The following is a 21,659-nucleotide window of genomic DNA, read 5'->3' as shown; positions in this document are numbered from 1 at the left end:
TGATGATGACAGCACAATAAAAAAAATAGATATTAATATTAGAAATGGGAACATATTCAGATGTCAAGATATGATTAAGAATCAGAAACCTGCTGGCTTGAAGGATCTGGTATGGAAGTGTTGGCCATTAACTGTCCCCTGATCCACAGCTGTTGAGGTGACCGACCTTGCTCTGTGGAAAGCGAATGTCTGTCCCAAGCCACAGAAAACAGCTCCAAATGCCAATTTATTCTGGGTAGCATGACAAAATGAACGCAAGCCAAATCCAGTTCTCCATCCGGATTCAGAGCTGCAGTGTCAGCCAGATATTGCAGAGCAGATGGGTAGTTCACAGTGACAGCACACCAGACGTCTCTCCAGAGCCTCTCCATTCTTTGGTTATGCACACTGCGTCCTGTGATAAAGCTACTTCTTTCTATAGAGACCAGTGACACACAGTCAACTTCAATGTTCAAGAAAAAATCAACATGATAAAGTGTTTACCACAGACAGACACCACAGGTAGTAATGTGTGGTGCTCTCCTGGTGACAGTGAGAGAATCCAGTGTTGTGGTGTGTGGGGGTCAGTGGAGCTGGTCATCGGGGTATTTGTAAAGTGTGTGAAGTGGACGGCGTTCAAATCATTTCCTGACCTGCCAGATGAGTCAGTTTTTGGGCCACAAGAACTTTTTGAAATTATTGGACTCAGTCTTAATTCTTTAGAGGAAGTTCTTTCAGAGAAGACAGTTAAAATCATTCTTGTAATAACTCTGCAATCGATATCTTTCTCAGCATGTTAGTTTCTCCTTTACCAATGGAAGTGCAGTGAAGACCGTGTATCATCATCATCATCATCATCATCATCATCATCATCATCATCATCATCATTCCGGCTGCTGGTCTCTGGTTGAATTCCTCCTCCCTGACCTGCCCTCTCTATTGTAGCTACAAAGATTTCTTTTAAATACGTGGAAAGCAATAACAAGAACCAGTTCAGCATAGAAATGAAAGAGGGTTCATTTCTTGCATGAACTAATTAGCAGGGAATACAGTCAGTGTTGTGGCAGTTACTAAAAAAAAGTAACTAGTTACAGTTACTTTAATGAAAACATAACTCTGTTTCTTTGATTATGTAAGATATATGGAAGTGTGAGAAAGTTATTCAGTTATAAGGTATATGGACATTACTTGTGAGAGATATGGACAATTCTATACATTTTAAGAGTTATTTATGTTGCCAATTGTACCAAGGGACAAACAACATAATTCAAATAAGTGTTATATTGTATAATGTTCACAGACAACCCACATTTGTTGTTTTGGGTGATATGTGGCATACATACCTGAGAATGAAAATGTTGCTTACATAAATAAAAATATGACATGGAAATGGAGAAAATACCTGCTCCTCGTTCAGGATGTTTCAGCATATATCGAGCAACTTCAACATTCTCTCCTCCTTTGTTGCTGCGTACTCGGATTGGCAAGCCAAAGTTCTGCACAGCTCCTAAGAAGGCCCGAAGAACTGTGGTTGCTCTGTCGTTATTGCTGGCAGTGAGAAACATTAACTTTCGGCTGTATCCGTCGATGCCACCATGAATCACAATTCTCCACCTTCATAAAGAAAGATAAAGAGTTGATATTAAATTGTTGTGAAAAATCTTGTTCTGTTTTCCTAAAGAGAATCAATTTGTGATTGCCATCAATGTGCCAAAGTGCAAGAGGTGATGGTACGGAGTAGCTTCTTCTCTGTGTTATGTTGATGCCAATGCCACGACAGATGGTGCCCACCGGATCCACGACCCTCATTGTTTCCATTACTCTGGATCGTTGTACTCTAGAAGACACCTCCGATGTAAAATAGGGAAATCATCCACACTTTCAGTGCAACACTCACCTTAATCCCACACCATTTAGATACTCTGAAACAGTTCTAATTCCTGAATCAGGACACTCCTGGATAAAACTGGACACCAGTCTTTGGAGAGCCTCGTCACTGATGTTGCTGTAGTTCATTCTGACAGAGAGACTGCTGTCTGCCATTCTTCTTCGAACAGTGCTGCAGCTCACACCTAACAATTCCCCAATTTCACGAACACTGGAATTGTTCTCCAACAGGTACTTTACTTGGTCTTCTGAAATGTCCCGTGATGGCCGTCCCCTGCCACCGGATGTGATCAGTGCAGGCCTAAATCCACTGGTGTGGTTATTTTTTTTCACCAACCAAACGCAGTACTGCCCGTATACTGTCCAAAATGTCATCGATATTTGGAAAAATTCCAGTTTCTTGAGCTCGTAGTAAGATGTTGAATATATCTTTGTCGCACTGCTCAAGAAAATCAAAGTCAAATTGTGAAGCATTAGCCTCAAAATGATCTGAAAGACGCTGGCATTGATGACAGAGATACTGCATCAGCTGACGGCTGCGCTGGTCATCCTCAGAACTACAAGAAAATAAAAAATACAAATATTACAATAGGCACCAACAAATAAAACCACACAGTCACAGTGAAACCTGAAACACACTCAAACTAAAGGTTCTTTCAGCTTTCCCTGTTTGATGTGACAATGTCATTTTTTAACATTGTGTATATATGTAACCATGCCAGTCCTTGGTGCTGGCAAGGTTCAACTCTTTCTCCCATGATGATACTCTGCATTGTGTTTGATAAGAATTCAAAGACAGTGGCTTGATTTCGATCACACTGGTCGTTTATTCTGTTCAAAAAATCAAGTGTGCTGGACAGACACCGATAGCATGTGGCCGGGCCATACCAAACACTCGAGCGCCTCCATCCCAATACCCACGACTGTCAGGCACGCCGACAACATCAATACACAAAACCGGAGGATGAGACGTTCAAGGGCAAACGGGCGACTAAAATTGGACTAATACATAGTTCACCCTGTTCCATGTGGTTTTACATATGTGACACATCAATGAAGAAACTATTTGTAACTTTTTCCTGACCATTGGCCAGCCATTGCTGACGCAGAGCATTGATGCAGGGAAGCGGTGAAAGCTGACATGTCGTCCGCAGTGGAGGCTGGTGGTAGATTTAGGTGGAGCCATTCTTCCTTCTTCTTTTTTGGCCAATGTCACGTTAATCATTGAGCCGCAGCCATTAAACGGCACTGGTTGGTTTAATTGTATGTCATTAATTTCTATTGCTAGTCAGTGATTGGTGGAATCGACACTAACACCCGCCTTTCCATAGCGACTTTTCCGGAACTCTAAGCCCTTTATCTGCTTTTTCACTGCTAATTAATGATAGAAAATGAAGCACATCCATAGTTAATTTGTTGTGATTTAATATTATAGTTTCTTTTGGAATTTATGTTTTGTGTTTATGAAAATGTTAACTGTTTTTCGTGTGATCCTTGTCTTTATTGGATTTACTAAAGCTATGTGATTGTAATAACATGTCTTTGGTGTACATTGGTTTACCAAGCAAGTCGTGACATTTATATAAATTATTCAAAAACAGCACGTTAAAGAGGAAAATGTACAAATGCAAAACTTTATTCCGACATGACTTTCAAGCTGATAAAGAGTTGGGACAATGGCCATTGGCGATAGATTCCCTATTTTTACTCTTGAAAAAGAGGCGCCTGCGCCTACATTTGCCTCAGTTTGAATTTTGCGCCGAATGAAAAAGCACACTGGCGATTTACGTCTTGAAATTTTACATTTATATAATGTTAACTATGTATGTGCATCCCAAGATACACCGAAAGATAAAATAAAGGAAATTAGAATGCAAGATTATATGTCAGATAAAAACATCACAGTGCAAACATTAAATGTTTTAATTGCGTTTTGTTTTATGACTGACAGGGTTGCAATGTCTTTTCTATTTCTGATTTCAATAACAAAAACAAAAGAAATATTTGTTTTGAGAGTTTACATGTAATGATGTGGAATTTAGCAATAGGGACCAGATTCTTTCCCATTCTGTACAGTCAAATTTACTTGAATAATAGAAAGTTATAGAGGTGGCAGACACTCGATCTGCCTGAAACAAGGATCTGATTTAGGCGTTGGAACATGCAAAGTGTTTATTACCTTGGCTTTCATCAGCGTGACATATTGATAATTTTGTCATTGTCCTAATATCTCTGAGTGGAAAGATGGTACCCACCATTAATTCAGGTTTCACTGTGACAGAGAGTCAAAATGGATCTGGGAGGCCGAAGACAAGTGTGAGTAGCCGATATACTATTTACAGAGTGTTCAAAGACTTTGGAGATATACTGTGCCATTCACTTACTCTACATTTGCCCTCTTAACAGTCCTGAAGAAATGCAAGAATTGCTGCAGCAAATGCAGCGTACAACAACTCTGCTGCTTAACAGGATGGGCCGATTTCCACCTGCTTCACCTCAGTCCAGACTGGCTGGTACAAGTGCAGTCACTACTGTCCCTGCTGTTGTCCAGCCTCTGAACCCTTCACTTCAAACAGCTGCCCCCCGAACGCCGTCTGGATCACGGCAGCTGCTTGCTCCACCAAGCCACACCCCTCCTGCTCCACCAATCCACACCCCTCCTGCTCCACCAAGCCACACCCCTCCTGCTCCACCAATCCACACCCCTCCTGCTCCACCAAGCCACACCCCTCCTGCTCCACCTTGCCACATCCCTCCTGTGCCAACCTTCCACATGCCACCAGCTCCACCCTTCCAAATCTTACCTACTCCAACGAGCCACTTTCCAGCTGCTCCAACGCGCAGCACTGTATATCAGTCCCGACCTGACAATGTTCAGGTCCATTTGTCAAGGCTTTTTCGGCCTCACCAAGGAGGAGGTGCTGGGGTTAGAAAGAGGAAGTGGGAGACCCCTTGGTCCCATATTTTCATTTGCCTGCCTGAACCACAGTGGAGTTCTGTTCCCACAGCAGAGGAGGCTCGCTACTACTCATCTTGTGGATTGGGGCGAAAGACTGTGTGGTTCCCACACAATGAAGGAGACCATTCGTATGTTTGTGAGCATCTCCTCTCTGCCTTCCCACCTCTTCCAGATGCTGGTGGGTTTGTACTGGCCTGTGGCAGCAGAGCAAAGGTTTTGGAGCACCTTGCAATACCGCCAGAGGGACACAGCCTGAGCTTTGTTGGCTCAGTTTCTACAAGGGCTCCCTTGTACATCATCCCCCTTCAACGCAGTCTGACATTCACTGCTCCACCAGCTGACGAGGCAGGTTTCAGCGTTCATCAATATGTGCTTTACATTGTATGTAAATTCAACTGATTTTGATATTTTTTATTATGTTTTACTTTTCCACAATGTGCTTAGGTCCCAAAAGTGATGGAGAAGTGCCTTACCTGCCAGTCCATCATCCCTCTTTGTGACTTGGCTGACCGTGTCCTGGAGTGGTAATAAAGACTATTTGTTTTGCAAAAACATACAGCATATGAGATGTTTGAATACAACAGATAACTGGGCAAGATATCTGTCTCCAAATGATACATTGCTAATTTGAAAAACAAAATTTAAGTGAATCATTTTATTCTGCTTTGTTTTTTACCTTTCAGAAAAAGAAGACTCAAGGACTGATGAGTAGGTCCCGTGTTCATGTCATCATCTGGGGGTGGGGGTGTTCTGAAGCTATTTCTTTATTCAATAACTCATACTTTTTTCTTTGTCTCTCTCTTTTTTTGGTAGGGACGACATGGATGAAGACCTGGCCGTGGCCATACAACATTCTTTGCAGGTCAGTTAGTGCATTCAAACATGTCAAAAGCTTTTGGTAATCCAAATAAAGTTTGATTTCTCTAATGCAGATATGTTTCTACTTTCTCAGGAGCAGATGGGACCTGTGCAACAGTCAGGGTTAATCGTGTACATTGTTGTTACATGTATCATTGATCATGATCCGTGGTTTTGGCTTATGGCTTTTGTCTTGCTTTGTCTCATTTCCTGATGCATTTTGTAGTTTCCCCTTGTGGTCTGTTCAGCTTACTTCCTGTTTCTGGACACATCTGCTTTTCGTTTGTAATCTGTGTCACCTGTCTCTTTTTCCAGTCCCTCAGTGTAAATACTCCCGGTTTTCTGAGCCTTCAAAGTAAAAGCATGGCGTTTCGAATGAAGTGACGGCGTAGTTTAAGGAGAAGACATGAAAAAGCACAGCAATATCCTACATAATTAACACAAGTCGTAACTAATATGCCAGCAGTGTCCCACACTGTTGACATCGGAAGACACCCGACACGGTCATTAAAACTAGCTAGCTAGGGTGGCTAATTACTGTACTACGGAAGTACTGAAAGGACATGGTTCGTTACTTTTTTTCCCCTCTGTTTTGCCGTGATAACAAGTTAATTTCAGTGGTTTTCTCGAGATCTCGAGTTATTTTTCTCGTTATCTTGAGTAAATGACAATCTTACAGTGAACTGGAAATGCCAGACTTTGGCCAGACAGCGACGCTCCGCTGCCCTGGACCACAGACAGAGGTGAGTTCAGCCTGTTACCCATTTCTGAATAACTTATATAATGCACGCAAATCAAAAACTATCTGTCCAGCATCTACACAGTGAAACTACGATATTTAGCCTCAGTAGTCAGTAGAAAACAATAGAAAAACAGTAGAAAACGTCAGTGGGGACATGGTTGACAAGGGTCTCCTTCAGTTCTGCTTTCTTTCGTTTTTTCCCCAATATTTTTATTGATTTTCAAGTTTTATAGTGACAGATAAACAAAACAACATAAGAACACAGCTTATAACACAAACACATCCATTCACACCTGATGACAGACCTGCACCCAATTACACATACAGTATGCACATACATGTTCACACACATAACCAAGTAACATGCACAGAACACTGATAATAGCAAGAAAGATAAAAGAAAGGTAATAGTTTGAATGTCATGTCCGGGTGGCTTTGTTTAAACAGAAACAAACAACTCACTGTCATTTACTTGCACATTCACCTTTATTGACCTATGTGTTGTCTTTTTTATCTTACAGAAAGAGGCTGGATGTCGTAATGAGAATGTGGAACACCCATGGGATCCAGCCAGGCACTAAAGGATATGATCCATTCCATGGAAAACCTTTGATCATGTATCATGTACCAGAACTTTACCAACAGGATGACCTCCAGCCAGTGGACGGTGACAGAGTGAACATTGTCTTGAAAACGGACATTTGTCTTTGGAAAACTGACTTTGTCTGTGATCCAGATCTTCACCAGTTCTGCCTTGTGGTCATGAACAAACCGAATCTTGAGGCAGGTCATAATGGGGTGTCTTATAAGGACTAGATTGTCGTTACACATCTGCGCTGCCAGATGGAGCCTGAATTAGAACTAGACTGAATTGTTAATATTCATGAAGTTGAATGGAAATTGAATTTGATGGTTATTTTCCATCATTAATGCAGTTATTGAACCTTTGAGGGTACTTATTTGTCACTTATTCACTGAGTCACAGCCTCAGATTTTGAGAAAGAGAATATTTTTTATGTAATACTGCAGTGGTATTTCTTTATCTTAAACCACATGAAATGTTATCTCTGTGAGTTTTCTGAGAATGATTGTACAATAAAAAGTTGTTTTATGACTAACCTTATTGTCTTCAACATGTTATTTTCACAAAATGATATTTGAAAAAAAGGGGTTGTCTTTCAATCAGAGTCGTCCTATAGTCGGGCCAATACAGTCGTTTGTATGAAACATACCATGGATGCACTGGAACACATGAGTTCAATTTTAATGTTGGATGTTTGCATGTCATCTTTACACAGTGCTCATATCAAACATGTTCATCAGCTCAAACAGATCCAAGTAAACGGAGAGTTTTTTTATTGTTTATTTTAGAAATTCTTCTTCCTGCACATAAGAAACAGACAACACATGTGACAGGATCAAACGGGAAACAACACGACTTCATCACCCTGACACTTAGTGGCTGAGGCCTCGCACGACGGCCAAGGCCTCTGACAGCCCCGCCACAGCGACGGTCTGGCCTGGGCTGAGAGGGGACCTGCACTTTGGGCAACCATCCTCTGCATATTAAACAGCAGAATGTGGCCCTGAGGGTCTCCAGCTGCTCCCTGCTGAGATTCATGCGCCCAACTTCCCTCATCTCAGCTCCACAGTGGGGAGGGTCTCCGCCTCCTGGATGAACTCTTGAATGACCCCCGCAGCACCAGTCAGGTCATCCTTACTGGATGTTTTTTTTTAAGACATACATGTAAAGCAAATTGTCAAGTTGTGTTGTCACAACTGTCTTCAATCCAGCTCATTGAATTCTCATGTAAAAAGACAATTCAAATCCAACTTCTGCACTGTGCAGCTGTTTGAGATCAGTGTATAGAATGTCATAAAAGCATGCAACAGGCCAAGAGATAAAATCATTTGTGAGCAACTGCACTGAAATACCTCCTTCTTTTGATCCTGCAGAACTGGTCCAATAAATCTTGCCGGAAAGCACAGTCTTCCTTGCCCCTCTATGCCAAAAATCCAGGCCTTTCGGGAGTAAAACATATTATTAGTTCTACCATACATCTCAGTCTTAAAATATATTCATAACCAGCCAGTTGTTCCTGGGGAGGACAGTGTGCGTCGCCCACTGCCATCCGTTAAAATGACGTCCAACTCCGTGTCCAGTGCTGATTTAACAGCATGTGCAACGCCACCGACACTGGCCTGCTCCTCAGTGAATGTCACACGAGTCACAATGCTGTTGAGGTTGACCTGGCCGTCGATCATCTGGGCTGCAGCAGCAAGTCTGAAGCAAAGACAATAACCCCTAAATTCCACATCCTCCGGTCCGCTCCGTCTGCGCTCAGCTCTGCTCCGGTCCGACCGCCGCAGCAAATACGTTGCTATTTTAATGACTGAAGCTGATTTCACAGCCTGCGTTCTGCTCCGCTCAGCTCCACTCCGTCAGTCCAGAATAGAGTCAAGGTCTATTTTTCTCTCCGGTCCGGTCCGTCCAGGTCTCCGCATGCATAAATTTCCACAGATCAGATGCACCAAACAGGAAAGAGAACTCCAACAACCTCCGGCTTTATACAAAATAAAATCATTTTGTCTGTATTAAAAACTTTAAACTGTTTAAAGACGTTTTTTTTTTTTTTTTTGACACATTAATTGTCTGATATATCACTGATATATCATGAATAGACTGATTAAAATATACACTTTAAAGAGCAGGCAAACAAAAATTAAAACACACTATCAAGTTTTATTTGACAAACTTCTATTTTCCCTGTAATCAAGCTACAGTCCAACATTTCTGAATGTTCACACAGCTGCATATATGGCCCATTTGCAGGCTATTGTCCATAAATTTTGTGTTTTCTACAAAATACATAGCCTATTCAGGACCATGTATGCATTTTATTCTGAAAGGCCCGAATGTCAACATCCTGTCACACGAAATTCAGGGTCTTGACGCACAACAACCAGGACGCTGTTGTTTGTATTGAATGATACTTTATTCCAACAGAGGTAAAAAAAATCAAAGAAATGACATTTCTTCCAGCCCCGGAGGAGGAAGTGGATAGAAGCTGTTGAAAGAGTGTCCGCCCGTATGAGACGCTCCTCACAAAACAGCAAACGCACCCGGATACACACAGGGGTCATCTGATTGGTCAAAGTCAGCCAGCTTTCTATTGAGAGCCGCCTCCAACGCTGCTGTTTCTAGCGCGGCACAATCACAACCAAAACCCCCAAAAAAGGAAAAGAATTACTTCCAAAAATTAACGGAAAACACAAAATCCCCAAAAAACAGGATGAATATCCACAAAATACTGGAACGCCAAAAATAACCGGACATGAAAAAAGAAAGGATGTGTCCGCAGCACGCATAGCATAGCATTATGCTAGCATGTTAGCATCATGCTAACGTTGTTTTTATTATTAGCATTTAATATTATTCATGTTATTCATATTAGCAATGTGATTTTATTGCTAGCGTCATGTTAGCATCATGCTAGCATTGTTTTTTTTCCAATTGCTGGCATGTTTCCATTGCTAGCATCATGTCAGTTTTATGCTGTTATCATTTTAGGATCATACTAGCATTGTGTTGCTAACATATTGGCATTATGTTAGCATTGTTTTGTTTAATTGCTAGCATCATTTTAGCATTGTGTTGTCATGCTAGCATTATGCTAGCATTGTGTTGCTATCATATTAGCATCATGTTAACATTGCATTGTTACCATTGTAGCATCATGCTAACATTGTTTTGTTTTATTGCTAGCATCATTTTAGCACTGTGTTCTTTATTGCTAGCATTATGCTAGCATTGTGTTGCTAGCATATTGGCATTATGTTAGCATTGCTTTGTTTAATTGCTAGCAGCATTATGCTAGCATTGTGTTGCTAGCACATTAGCATGGTGTTAGCATTGTGTTGTCCTCCTCCCTGCTGTCAGAGACAGAGACGTCCTTCCGACAGAGGACACAGACCCACTGAACAACCAGGTCTCCAGAGGGTAAATCCAGCACATAGAGGTTGAGTGAATGTGGTGTTGAAGGTGTAGAGGAGGATCAGAGAGTCAGAGGAGACTCTGAAGAAGGACAGAGAGCCAGCAGGACAGTCCACATACACTGCTACTCTACCAGAGGAGGAGGAGGAGGAGGAGGAAGAGAGGGGTGTTTCTCTGTCATTGTGACAGACAGAGAAACGTCCATTCCAGCACCTCAGACTCCAGGACTGATGATTCCCTCCAAACCAACACTCATCACTGTCTCCTTTCCTTCTGATTCCTCTGTAACTCACTGATATAGAAACCATTCCGCTCCACTCGACCTCCCAGTAACATCGACCACTCAGATCATTTCTACACAGCAGCTGAGGCCAGTAATCAAATCTGTGAGGATGATGAGGATACGGCTGCTCTTCCTCCACACGTGTCACCTTCCTGTTGTTGTTGGACAGTTTGAGCTTTCTGCTCATTGAGTTTTCATCCAGTTGAAGTTGAGAGAAATCTGATGGAGAGAAAAAGAGTTCAGTCCTGATGTGACACATGTGATGGATTTGTTGTTTGTGGACTTCCTGACATGTTGTTGATGGAGAGAAAGTTTGATGAGGACACTTTTTGTCAGGCTTCTCTTGTCAGGAATGTTTGAATGAATCCAAAGCTTTGATTGAAAGACAAACGGACAGTGATGAGTCCAACTTACACTTCCTCAGTCCAGGTTTGAGCCACTGCTGTCCAACATGGTCCACCCTGCAGGGAGAGAGAGAGAGAGAGAGAGAGAGAGAGAGAGAGAGAGAGAGAGAGAGAGAGAGAGAGAGAGAGAGAGAGAGACAGTCAGACAGGAAGACAGGTCATTGGTCAAGACACAACCCATGAGGAGCTCCTGCTGTGTGTCCATACCTGAGAGTCTCCAGTGAGCAGTGTGGATCCTCCACTGCCGCTGACAGCTCCTTCACTCCTGAGTCTCCTGGATGGTTGTAGCTCAGGTCCAGCTCTCTCAGATGGGAGGACTTGGATCTCACAGCTGAGACCAGAGAAGCACAGCCTTCCTCTGAGACCAGACACCCTGACAGACTGGAGACACAAACATGGCTGCATCAAGTCAAGAAGGAAGAAGGAAGATCCTCCACATGATCAAGCAGCAGCTGGATCCTGACCTGAGAGCTTCCAGTTTACAGTGAGGACTCTCCAGTCCAAGAGACAGACGCTTCACTCCTGAATCCTGCAGCTCGTTGTTACTCAGGTCCAGATGTGTCAGACTGGAGGACTGAGAGCTGAGAACTGAGGACAGAGCTCCACAGCTTCTCTCTGACAGACCACAGCAGCTCAGCCTGAAGAAGAAGCAACAATGAAAACCAGCTGACTGGACATCAGGGACAGAATTATATTGGTTTAATATTAAGTCATAAATATTTTGCAGGTGACTGAATCTCTGCAGGCAGTTAAGAATTTGTATTTAAACATGGTTTTGCCATCCTGCACCCAAAATACAGGGGGAAAAATCAGGAAATTTCACATTTGTTAAAGTATAGAAAATAATTTATATAATAATAAAAATTATTTGTATTTGTGGAGAAAAAGAAGTTCCTTTGCAAACATCCTGTCCACAGACACAAACCAACATGAAAGACTGTCAAGTTCCAGTGGAGAACTCTGTCAGTGACGGTGAGCTGCCTGATCTGACCTGTTCCTACACAGAAGACACTCATGGACTCAGCTGCTGTTTGGACCACAATCACCACCTGCTGACAAACACACCCTGCATCACATGGCATTCTCAGGGCTACACACTACACATTACTCACAACCCCCCCTGCAGTGTCCCCCACCCCACTGAGACCATGAAAGGCCAAGGGAGGGTTTCCCTGCTCCCATCCAAACAAAAAGACCCCTCTTGTTATGATCTCCAGTGTCTCAGTCAGATGTATAATGTCTCAATGCTCCTCCTCATCACACGCTGTTTTGTGAGCATCCTGGACTCGTCCTGCTCTGTCAGCAGCAATGAATATTGATACTCATTTGACTTTTTTTAGTGCTGGGCAACAATAAAATTTCTCAATTGCGATTAATCACATAATTGTTCTCCAATCAATTGCATTATGCACAAAATACAATCATGCATTCAAAAGTACTCTGTAATGATCATTCTGCCCCCAGCTGGGGACAGGGACTTTTTTTTTTTTTTTTGCAAGAATTTTGCAAGAAGTGTAATTTTACAATAATATTTTTACAATTCATCAAATATGATTTATAATAACTTAAAATATCAAGTCTTTATCAGATTGCCACACCCGACAGATTAAATTTAGTCATGCAAAATTGTGCCTCATTAAGCCAGATTCTATGTTGAAGAGGAATTTACTTTATATTCCAAGTTTTCAGCACCTGAAGACTGCCCAGCGGGTCGAAACGCTGCCCTGGCAAAACACACGATTTAAGGTGTCACTTTCATTTTGGTCATATTTGAGCTCCTTATTTCAGTTTGTGCCTTATACCAGCCTTTTCCTTTTGATTGTTCTGATAATTCGGGAGAGTTCAATATGGCAAATAATGAGGAATGGACCATGTTTCACCACAGAAAGTGCAGTGGCTGTGTGCTTTTTTGACGCTCTGCTGGGGGGGCTCCAGGCGTTAACAACTGATGAAATTATTTGTCGACGTTAAGGAAGCAGTGTGTTAATGTGTTATGAATGCCCAGCCCTACATTTTTTTATCATGTTGAAACTGTACTCTCCCAGACTTCAGGGGGTAGAACACCATCCACTTCATGATTGAACTGTTCAATTTCTTAACATCCAATCAGATAGACGTATAAAGACAAGGACATAATTCACAACAGCAATTCAGGGTCTTGAAAGCAGTTTTGTACATTGCTGTATGTGAACAGGATGTTTGCAAAGGAACACTGTAAAAAATTACCAGCATTTCACAATAATTAACAGTATTATTTTACAGTAACTTGTTGTAATGAAGTTTCCCTGTAATATCCTAATGAATACCTGTGAAAACTACAATAGACTTGGATTTTATAGCATCTCACTGTTATTTTACAGTAATATCCTGCAATCTAAAACCCCTGTTATATCACAACAAGGTCTGTAAAATCACAGCAACACAGTAAAACAATGCAAGGCCTTCACAGCATTCAGTAGTAATATTACAGTCAAACATTGGATTCAATATTCCTTGGTAAGTCACATGACTTAACTGAACTAGAGAATAATGCCGCTGCCCCAGTGACTGTGGACCGGGCCGCTAGGCATCATGGGTAGCGGGATTGTTTTGGGGCCATTTCAGGGCCATTTTATGTGTTCTATTTTGCTTATTTGTGCTTCGTTGGGTTATAGTGGGTTATGTATTCTTTTATTTTCATGTCCTGTCAGACCGGGACTCAGAGGGGTTGCCATGGGGGTGGCCTCGACCTGCACGCCTTTAGGGGGCGCTTGTGTGCTTGTCTGGTTGCTTAGTTGTTGTAACAACAAAGCTCCAGTGTGTTGAATCTAAAGAATAGTATCCATGTGCGCTGCTGCCACCGCTCCATAAACGCTACAAGAAGTTGATAGGTGAACATATGCACATCTAACTGATAGCATTTCACAGTAACTTACTGTTGATTTGTGCGTTACTTTCACAGCACACACTGTAAAAGCACAGGGCCCTGTTGTAATGATGTAGAGCAAAAGGTTGTAATTCCCCAGTAGTGTCCTGTAATATCACAGTATTGCTTTGTCATGGACACTGTGAAGTTACAGTAAACAGTTGTGCTTTTGCAACATTGCATTGTAATGTCACATATGTGAAATCACAGTAAATTGTTGTGAGGACATTTCACAGTATCATGCTGTAATCCTTGCTGTGAAAGTCATGCAGAACTTATCCAGTAATTTATTGTGAATTCACACCGAAACATTTTGCAGTGAACATTTTCTCTTTCAAAAATGAAAATCTCATATTTTGGCAAAATAATACTTATGTGCTGGCAAAACAATAACACTGAGCCCATAGTTTGGTCCACATTTGTTCATGAAGTACGTACAGAGCTTTGCTGGAGGCTTGACCACTGGCAGCAGCTTCAGAAGAGCCTCCTCTGAAGCAGAGTATTTCTTCAGGTCAAACTCCTTCAGATCTTCTTCTGATGACAGTAAGATGAAGACCAGAGCTGACCACTGAGCAGGAGACAGTCTATCTGTGGAGAGACTTCCTGATCTCAGGGACTGTTGGATCTCCTCCACCAGAGAACCATCATTCAGTTCATTCAGACAGTGGAACAGATTGATGCTTCTCTCTGCAGACAGACTCTCACTCAGCTTCTTCTTGATGTACTGGACTGTTTCCTGATTGGACTGTGAGCTACTTTCTGTCTGTGTCAGCAGACCTCGAAGGAGACTCTGATTGGTCTCCAGTGAAAGACCCAGGAGGAAGCGGAGGAACAAGTCCAGGTGCCCATTTGGACTCTTCAAGGCCTCGTCCACTGCTCTCTGATGGAGATGGTGGAGCTGAGGCTGTTGTGGAGATTGTTGAATGGTTGTTTGTTTCTCTTCCAGCAGGTTGATTCCAGAGTTGATGAAGGTCTGATGGACATGAAGAGCAGCCAGAAACTCCTGAAGGCTCAGATGGATGAAGCAGAACACCGTGTCCTGGTACAGGCCGCTCTCCTCTCTAAAGATCTGTGTGAACATTCCTGAGTACATTGAGGCCGCTCTGAGATTGATGTCACACTTTTTTAAATCTGACAGATAGAAGATCAGGTTTCCTTTCTGCAGCTGATCAAAAGCCAGTTTTCCCAGAGACTCTATCATCTTCCTGCTCTCTGCACTCCAGTGTGGATCTGTGGCAGCTCCTCCATCAAATTTGACATTGTTTCCTTTGGCCTGGACCACCAGGTGGTGGATGTACATCTGAGTCAGGGTTTTAGGCAGCTCTCCTCCCTCTCTGCTCTTCAACACCTTCTCCAGAACTGTAGCAGTGATCCAGCAGAAGACCGGGATGTGGCACATGATGTGGAGGCTTCGTGAGGTCTTGATGTGGGAGATGATCCTGCTGGCCTGCTCCTCCTCTCTGAACCTCTTCTTGAAGTACTCCTCCTTCTGGGGGTCGGTGAACCCTCGGACCTCTGTCACCATGTCCACACAGTCAGCAGGGATCTGATTGGCTGCTGCAGGTCGTGTGGTGATCCAGAGGTGAGCAGAGGGAAGCAGTTTCCCCCTGATGAGGTTTATCAGCAGAACATCCACTGAGGTGGACTCTGTAACTTCAGTCAGGAAGTCAGTGTGCTGGAAGTCCAGAGGGAGTCGACACTCATCCAGACCGTCAAAGATGAAGATCACCTGGAAGTCTTCAAAGTTGCAGAGTCCTGCTTCTTTGGTTTCAGTGAAGAAGTGATGAACAAGGTCCACAAAGCTGAACTTCTTCTCCTTCACTACATTCAGCTCTCTGAAGGTGAATGGAAATATGAAGTGGACGTCCTGGTTGTCTTTGTCTTCAGCCCAGTCCAGAGTGAACTTCTGAGTCAGGACTGTTTTCCCAATGCCAGCCACTCCCTTTGTCAGCAGTGTTCTGATTGGTTTAGATCTTCCAGGTGAGGCTTTAAAGATGCCTCCTGGTCCAATGGTTCTTTCTGCTCTGTCTGCTGTCCTGGATGCTGTTTCAATGTGTCTGACCTCATGTTCCTGATTGACCTCTGCAGCCCCTCCCTCTGTGATGTGGAGCTCTGTGTAGATCTGGTTCAGGAGGGTGGACTCTCCTTGTTTAGCGACTCCCTCAGACACACGCTGGAACCTCTTCTTCAGGCCACATTTCAGCTTCTTTTGGCAGACTCCAGCAAAAGTTTCTGAAAAGATGACAAAAGCAGGAATGAGTTGAGCGGATTTGACATTGAATGTGAAGATGAAAGTGTATTAGTGGAGATTCTCCTCTATCAGATCAATCCAAATCCTGAGTGGAGACCAAACAGCCTCTGAGCTCATTCATGTATCCATTCATTCATTCATTTTCTATTACATATTTGGGACTTGGGGCAGGAGCCTAGGCAAGCATACTTTGACTTCACTGTGCCAACACACTTTCTGTAGTTCTTCCAGGGATAATTTCAAAGTGTTCCCAGTCCAGCCAAGAGACATCGTCCCTCCAGAGTGTCACAGGTCTTCCCCGGGGCCTCCTGGGACATGCATTTGACAACTCCAAAGAGAGGTGTCCAGTAGACATTTGGAATAGATGCTTGAGCCAAATCAGCTGGGCCCTCTGGATGTGGAGGAGCTCTAGCTCAACTCATGTCTCCTCCCTGGTGATTGAGTTCCTGCCCCTTGCTCGAAAGGAGCACCCAGCCAAACTGTGGAGGAAGCTCATTTAGGTTGCATGTTTATGAAATCTTGTTCTTCCGGTCATGACCCAGAGTTTTTCACCACAGGTGAGGGTAGGAACCAAACTGCCTTGCTTTTCAACTGAGTTTCTTCTTCATCATAATGAACTGCATTACAGCAGACGCTGTAATGCAGACACTTATCAATCTCAACTTCCATCCTCCCCTCACTCGTGAACAAGACCCTAAGATACTTGAACTTGTCCAGTTGGACCAGGGTCTCTCCGCTGACCCAGAGTGGGTAGACCACCTTTTTCTAGTCGAGCACCATGGCCTCGGATGTGGAGGTGCTGATCTTCATCCCTGTCACTTCACACTTGACTGCAAACCATCCCAGTGCATGAAATCCATAAAATCCTGTGGCGACCAAACCTGACCCCATCCGACTCCTGGCTGAGCCAAGAAGTTCTGTCTATAAAGGTTATGAACAGAACCAGTGACAAAGGGCAGGTCTGCCAGAGTCCAACATGCACCGGGAACAGGTCTGACTTCCTGCCAGCAATGTGGACCAGACTCCTACTTCAGTCACACAGAGATCGGACAGCCCTAAACTCACTGACTGCCAAAGACATCTTTCAAGAAGTTATGCTGACTGCCAAAGATGCCGATTGATGTCTTTTGCTTTTTGTTTGTTTTTTTGTTTGTGTGTGAATATCAGAACTGAAGGCAATGTATTTCTGCCCCAGTTGGGGGCAACAGTTAGATTTTCCTCCAACTGGCAGTGGCAGATGTGCCGCTCCGAAGAAGAAGGGCATGGGAGCGGTGGGTGGAGAGGCAACATGGCGAAGTATATGGTGAAATCAAGCAGGGAAAAACAATACAAGCAGCTGACAGTGGCTCAGAGTTTGTCTGGTGGTGGCCTGTAGGAAGAAGTATCGTGATTGCGATGGATCATGGTGGTGGAGAAAATGTGGGCGATGGCCCAAAAAAACGCAGGTGATCATAGCAATGAGCCAGCGGTTAGCACTGTTGCATCCTGGAGCTGAACCGCAGAAGCAGTTCAGCGTGGGACGCCTCTGAACCCGACCCGGATTCCTCAGACGAGTGGCTGCCGTCTGGATCGGTCAGCAGCAGGGATTTATCCCCTCATCTGGGGTAATCCTGCTGAGCTGACTGTGAAACCTCCATCCCCACATACGCCGACACAGGCCAAACCCGTCACTGGCCATCAGGCCACTCATATAACCCAGCCGTGTGTCCCTCGGAGGGAGGTTCCATCAAATGTCATAGTACAATTCCAATCAAAATTATCTGAAGTAAATAAAACTTTTCTCAACGTAACTTATCAAAACAAAAACATTACAAAAACTGTCAATACTCTCTGCAGTATGCAATGTAAAGAAATATTAATCCAAATAACAAGACAACAGCATACTGATCTTACACCTCTAAATATAGATTCCAAAGGTATGAAAGAGATCCTTATGAGATAAATTAAATCAATAAATGTCCGAATGTCCGTTGTAAACCTTGTCTTATGCTTTGGCTCACATACCGACCGAGACCGTCACTCTGGGAGTGCAGGTAAAGATGTTACAATGCCGTACTACCATTTGCGCATGTGCGTGTGCGCATGCTTTTTATTTTGATTGCAAGGTGAATTCATGCTGTAATTATCTATTACCGTAACAGATCATTACAATACTTTGAGACTTCTAGATGACTTCCTGGAGCTGCTCCTCAATCAATCAATCAATCAATTTATTTTTGTATAGCCCAGTATCACAACAACAGTTGCCTCAGAGGGCTTCACGATGTTACATTGATTGGTAAAAATTTCAACGATTCTATGAACAGTCCACAGACAGAACAGAGTGAAAACGTTGACATCAGACCAATAAACATAGTGGCTAAGTAATGTTATAATGTTAAAACAATAAAAACAGTGAATAAGCGTAATGTTAATATGTCAAATTCACAGTAACGAAACAAAACGAAGCAACCACCGCCTTAGACCCTCACATCCGGCAAGAAAAAAACTCCAAAAACCCAGTGGGAAAAGAAGAAATCTTGGGGAAAACCACAGTATGGAGGGATCCCTCTCCCAGGGACGGACAGCTTTGGCAACAGCTAGCATGAGACAATAAGAAGTAAAGCCTAGGACTATGTTGAGGACAGTCCGTTGGACGGTCCAGCACAAGGACCACAGATCCCAGAAGTAGGACCGAAGTCAGTCCGCGAGCACAGCACCGACAGGAGTGTCCTCCCGGTCCGGACGGAGCTTGTTCGTAGGCCCTCGTAATAGTGGAGTCAGCAACTGAAACTGGAGAAGACTCCCCCTCGAAAGGGGGGACAACAGGTGAAAAGCAATGAACGGACGAAAGGGAAGAACATTCAGACATTAGAGGACAGGGCTCAGTGCACCGTACTTCCCACAGCATTCTAGCTCCTAGGGCAGCTTTGTGGATAGTTTAGTATTTAAACAAGTATTTAGTTAGTATAGTTTAGATAGTTTTAGTTTAGTTTAGTTTAGTTTAGTTTAGAATCCCTAGCTGACCTGATCATAGGCTGCATCGAAGAGAAACGTCTTGAGCCTAACCTTAAATGTGGAGACTGTGTCTGCCTCTTTGACACCACTTAGAAGCTGGTTCCATAAGAATGGTGCTTGATAGCTAAAGGCTCTTCCGCCTAATGTCCATTTAGAGACCCTAGGGGTCACCAGTAACCCTGCATTTTGAGAGCGAAGTGCTCTGATTGGTTGATAAGGCATTAAGGCATCTTGGAGATAGGTTGGAGCCATCCCGTTTAGGATTTTGTACGTGAGGAGAAGGATTTTAAATCTAACTCTAAACTCGACAGGAAGCCAATGGAGAGATTTTAGAACAGGAGTAATGTGTTCGCCTCTTTTAGTTCTGGTTAATAATCTGGCGGCCGCATTTTGAACCAACTGAAGGTTTTTTAATGCACTTTTTGGGCAGGCTGTGAGAAGGGAGTTGCAGTAGTCCAGTCTAGTAGAAACAAATGCATGAATGAGTTTTTCCGCATCGATTTTAGGTAGAATTTTTCTGATTTTAGCTATGTTGCACAAGTGGAAATATGCTGTTTTACAGGCCAGGTTGATGTGTGCTTTAAAGGAGATATCCTGATCAAATAAGACCCCGAGGTTCCTGACAGTAGAGGAGGAGGATACACTGACGTTATCTAAGGTGATAATCTATTCAGATAGACACTCTCTCAGTTTATGGGGGCCTAGTATAATGACCTCTGTTTTGCCAGGATTCAGACGGAGATAGTTCGTAGTCATCCAGGTTTTAATTTCTCTGATACAGTCACTGGGTCTGTCTATTTGATTAGTTTGATCAGGTTTCATGCATAAATACAGTTGTGTGTCATCTGCATAACAATGAAAATTGATATTGTGACTTCTAATTATGTTCGCTAAAGGAAGCATATACAACAGAAATAAAATTGGCCCGAGCACGGACCCTTGAGGAACCCCATAACTGACCTGGGAGCACGGTGAGGACTGTTGGTTAACGTGAACAAATTGGTACCTGTTAGATAAATAGGATTTGAACCAGCAGAGGGCTTTTCCTCTGATGCCGACCTCACATTCTAACCTCTGCAGGAGAATATTGTGGTCGATTGTATCGAAAGCTGCACTGAGGTCTAGGAGAACCAGGATTGAGACTAAACCTGCATCAGCCGCCAATAGCAAGTCATTAGTGACTTTAACCAACGCAGTCTCAGTGCTGTGATAAGCTCTATATCCTGACTGAAATTTCTCAAATAAACTATTGTCCTGTAGGTGGCGGCGAAGCTGTTTAACCACAACTTTTTCCAGAACTTTTGAAATAAAAGGCAGATTTGATATCGGTCTGTAGTTAGCTAGAATATCAGGATCAAGATTAGATTTTTTCAGCAGTGGTTTGATGACTGCGAATTTAAATGACCGTGGCACACAGTCATTTTCTAGAGACGTATTTATTATAGTTATGAGCGTATTTAAGATAACTGGAAGGATATCTTTGAAAAGTTTAGTTGGAATTGGATCTAGGAGACAGGTCGAGGTTTCAGAGGACAGTACAATCGAAGTAATCTCAGCCCCATCTACTGGTGAGAAACTATTTAATATGTCAGGTATTTCAGGTATTTCAGGTGGAGGAAGTGGTTGGGTTCCCTGAGCTTGATCTGAGGAAAGCTCTTCACTGATTTTACCTCTAATGGTTATGATTTTATCATTAAAAAATTTAAGAAAGTCATGGCAGCTTAAATTTTCTGGGATTATTGGTTCCACTACAGTATGACTATTTGTCAGTCTGGCTACAGTGTTAAACAAAAATCGAGGGTTATTTTTATTTCTTTCTATTAAACAAGAGTAATATAATGTCTCCTCACAGACGAGCTGCTCCAGCACATGGCAGACCACACCAACCTGTATGCTGATCAGTTGTTCCAGGCCCATCCTGACTCTCAGCCACACAGCAGAGGCAAGGTCTGGAAACCAGTGACAGTCTCTGTGCTAATGACGTTCTTTGGACTGAGTTTCCAAACCTTGAAATGTACTGGAGAGTGGATGAGGTGGAGGTCACTCCCTATTTCAGCCAGACCATGATGAGGAACAGGTTTCAGCTGATCTGGAGATTCCTCCACTGTAATAATAATACATCACAGGACGCAAAAGTTGGTCCTGTGTTGGACTACATTGTGGGGAAGTTCAGAGAGCTGTATCAGCCTTACAGAAACATTAGTATTGATGAGGGGATGATGCAGTGGCATGGCTGCCTTTCATTTAAAGTGTTCCACCAACAGAAGCCCATAAAGTATGGAATCAACTCCTACATTCTGTGTGATTCCTCCACCAGGTGCTGCTTCAACATGCAGCTTTATGTTGGGCAGGCAAGCTCACAGTGTTCTTCCTCCTTGACCGTCTCCCAGGCAACCGCTA

At 43.2% G+C, this 21,659-nt stretch overlaps 2 protein-coding genes across 3 annotated transcripts in view; one reads left to right on the top strand and one right to left on the bottom strand.

The window, feature by feature from the left end:
• Positions 1-865: 865 nt before the first annotated feature.
• LOC115381191 (cleavage and polyadenylation specificity factor subunit 6-like) lies at positions 866-6,034 on the top strand. 2 transcript variants are annotated; one of them, XM_030082456.1, is made up of 7 exons: positions 866-1,222; positions 1,397-4,182; positions 4,273-5,170; positions 5,270-5,349; positions 5,509-5,533; positions 5,639-5,687; positions 5,778-6,034. In XM_030082456.1, coding segments are annotated over exons 2-5 (1,005 nt in total). In that variant the 5' UTR covers positions 866-1,222; positions 1,397-4,156; the 3' UTR covers positions 5,510-5,533; positions 5,639-5,687; positions 5,778-6,034. The 2 variants fall into 2 exon arrangements, with proteins under 2 accessions (XP_029938316.1, XP_029938317.1); XM_030082457.1 differs by lacking the exon at positions 866-1,222 and having other exon boundaries at positions 1,316-4,182.
• Positions 6,035-11,003: 4,969 nt separating this feature from the next.
• The window catches only part of LOC115381190 (NLR family CARD domain-containing protein 3-like), an 86,712-nt gene continuing 76,056 nt past the window's right edge, over positions 11,004-21,659 (bottom strand). The window contains exons 8-11 of the mRNA XM_030082454.1: positions 14,446-16,243; positions 11,571-11,744; positions 11,314-11,487; positions 11,004-11,163 (exon numbers count right to left, since the gene is read on the bottom strand). Of these exons, the coding sequence (XP_029938314.1) occupies positions 11,049-11,163; positions 11,314-11,487; positions 11,571-11,744; positions 14,446-16,243 (2,261 nt within the window). The 3' untranslated portion in view covers positions 11,004-11,048. The remainder of the gene's footprint in view (positions 11,164-11,313; positions 11,488-11,570; positions 11,745-14,445; positions 16,244-21,659) is intronic.

This window comes from Salarias fasciatus, chromosome 23 (assembly GCF_902148845.1).
Source record: "Salarias fasciatus chromosome 23, fSalaFa1.1, whole genome shotgun sequence".
Classification (NCBI taxonomy): Eukaryota; Metazoa; Chordata; class Actinopteri; order Blenniiformes; family Blenniidae; genus Salarias; species Salarias fasciatus.
Note: the sequence above shows the minus strand (reverse complement) of the source record. Positions and strands in the feature narration are given on the sequence as shown.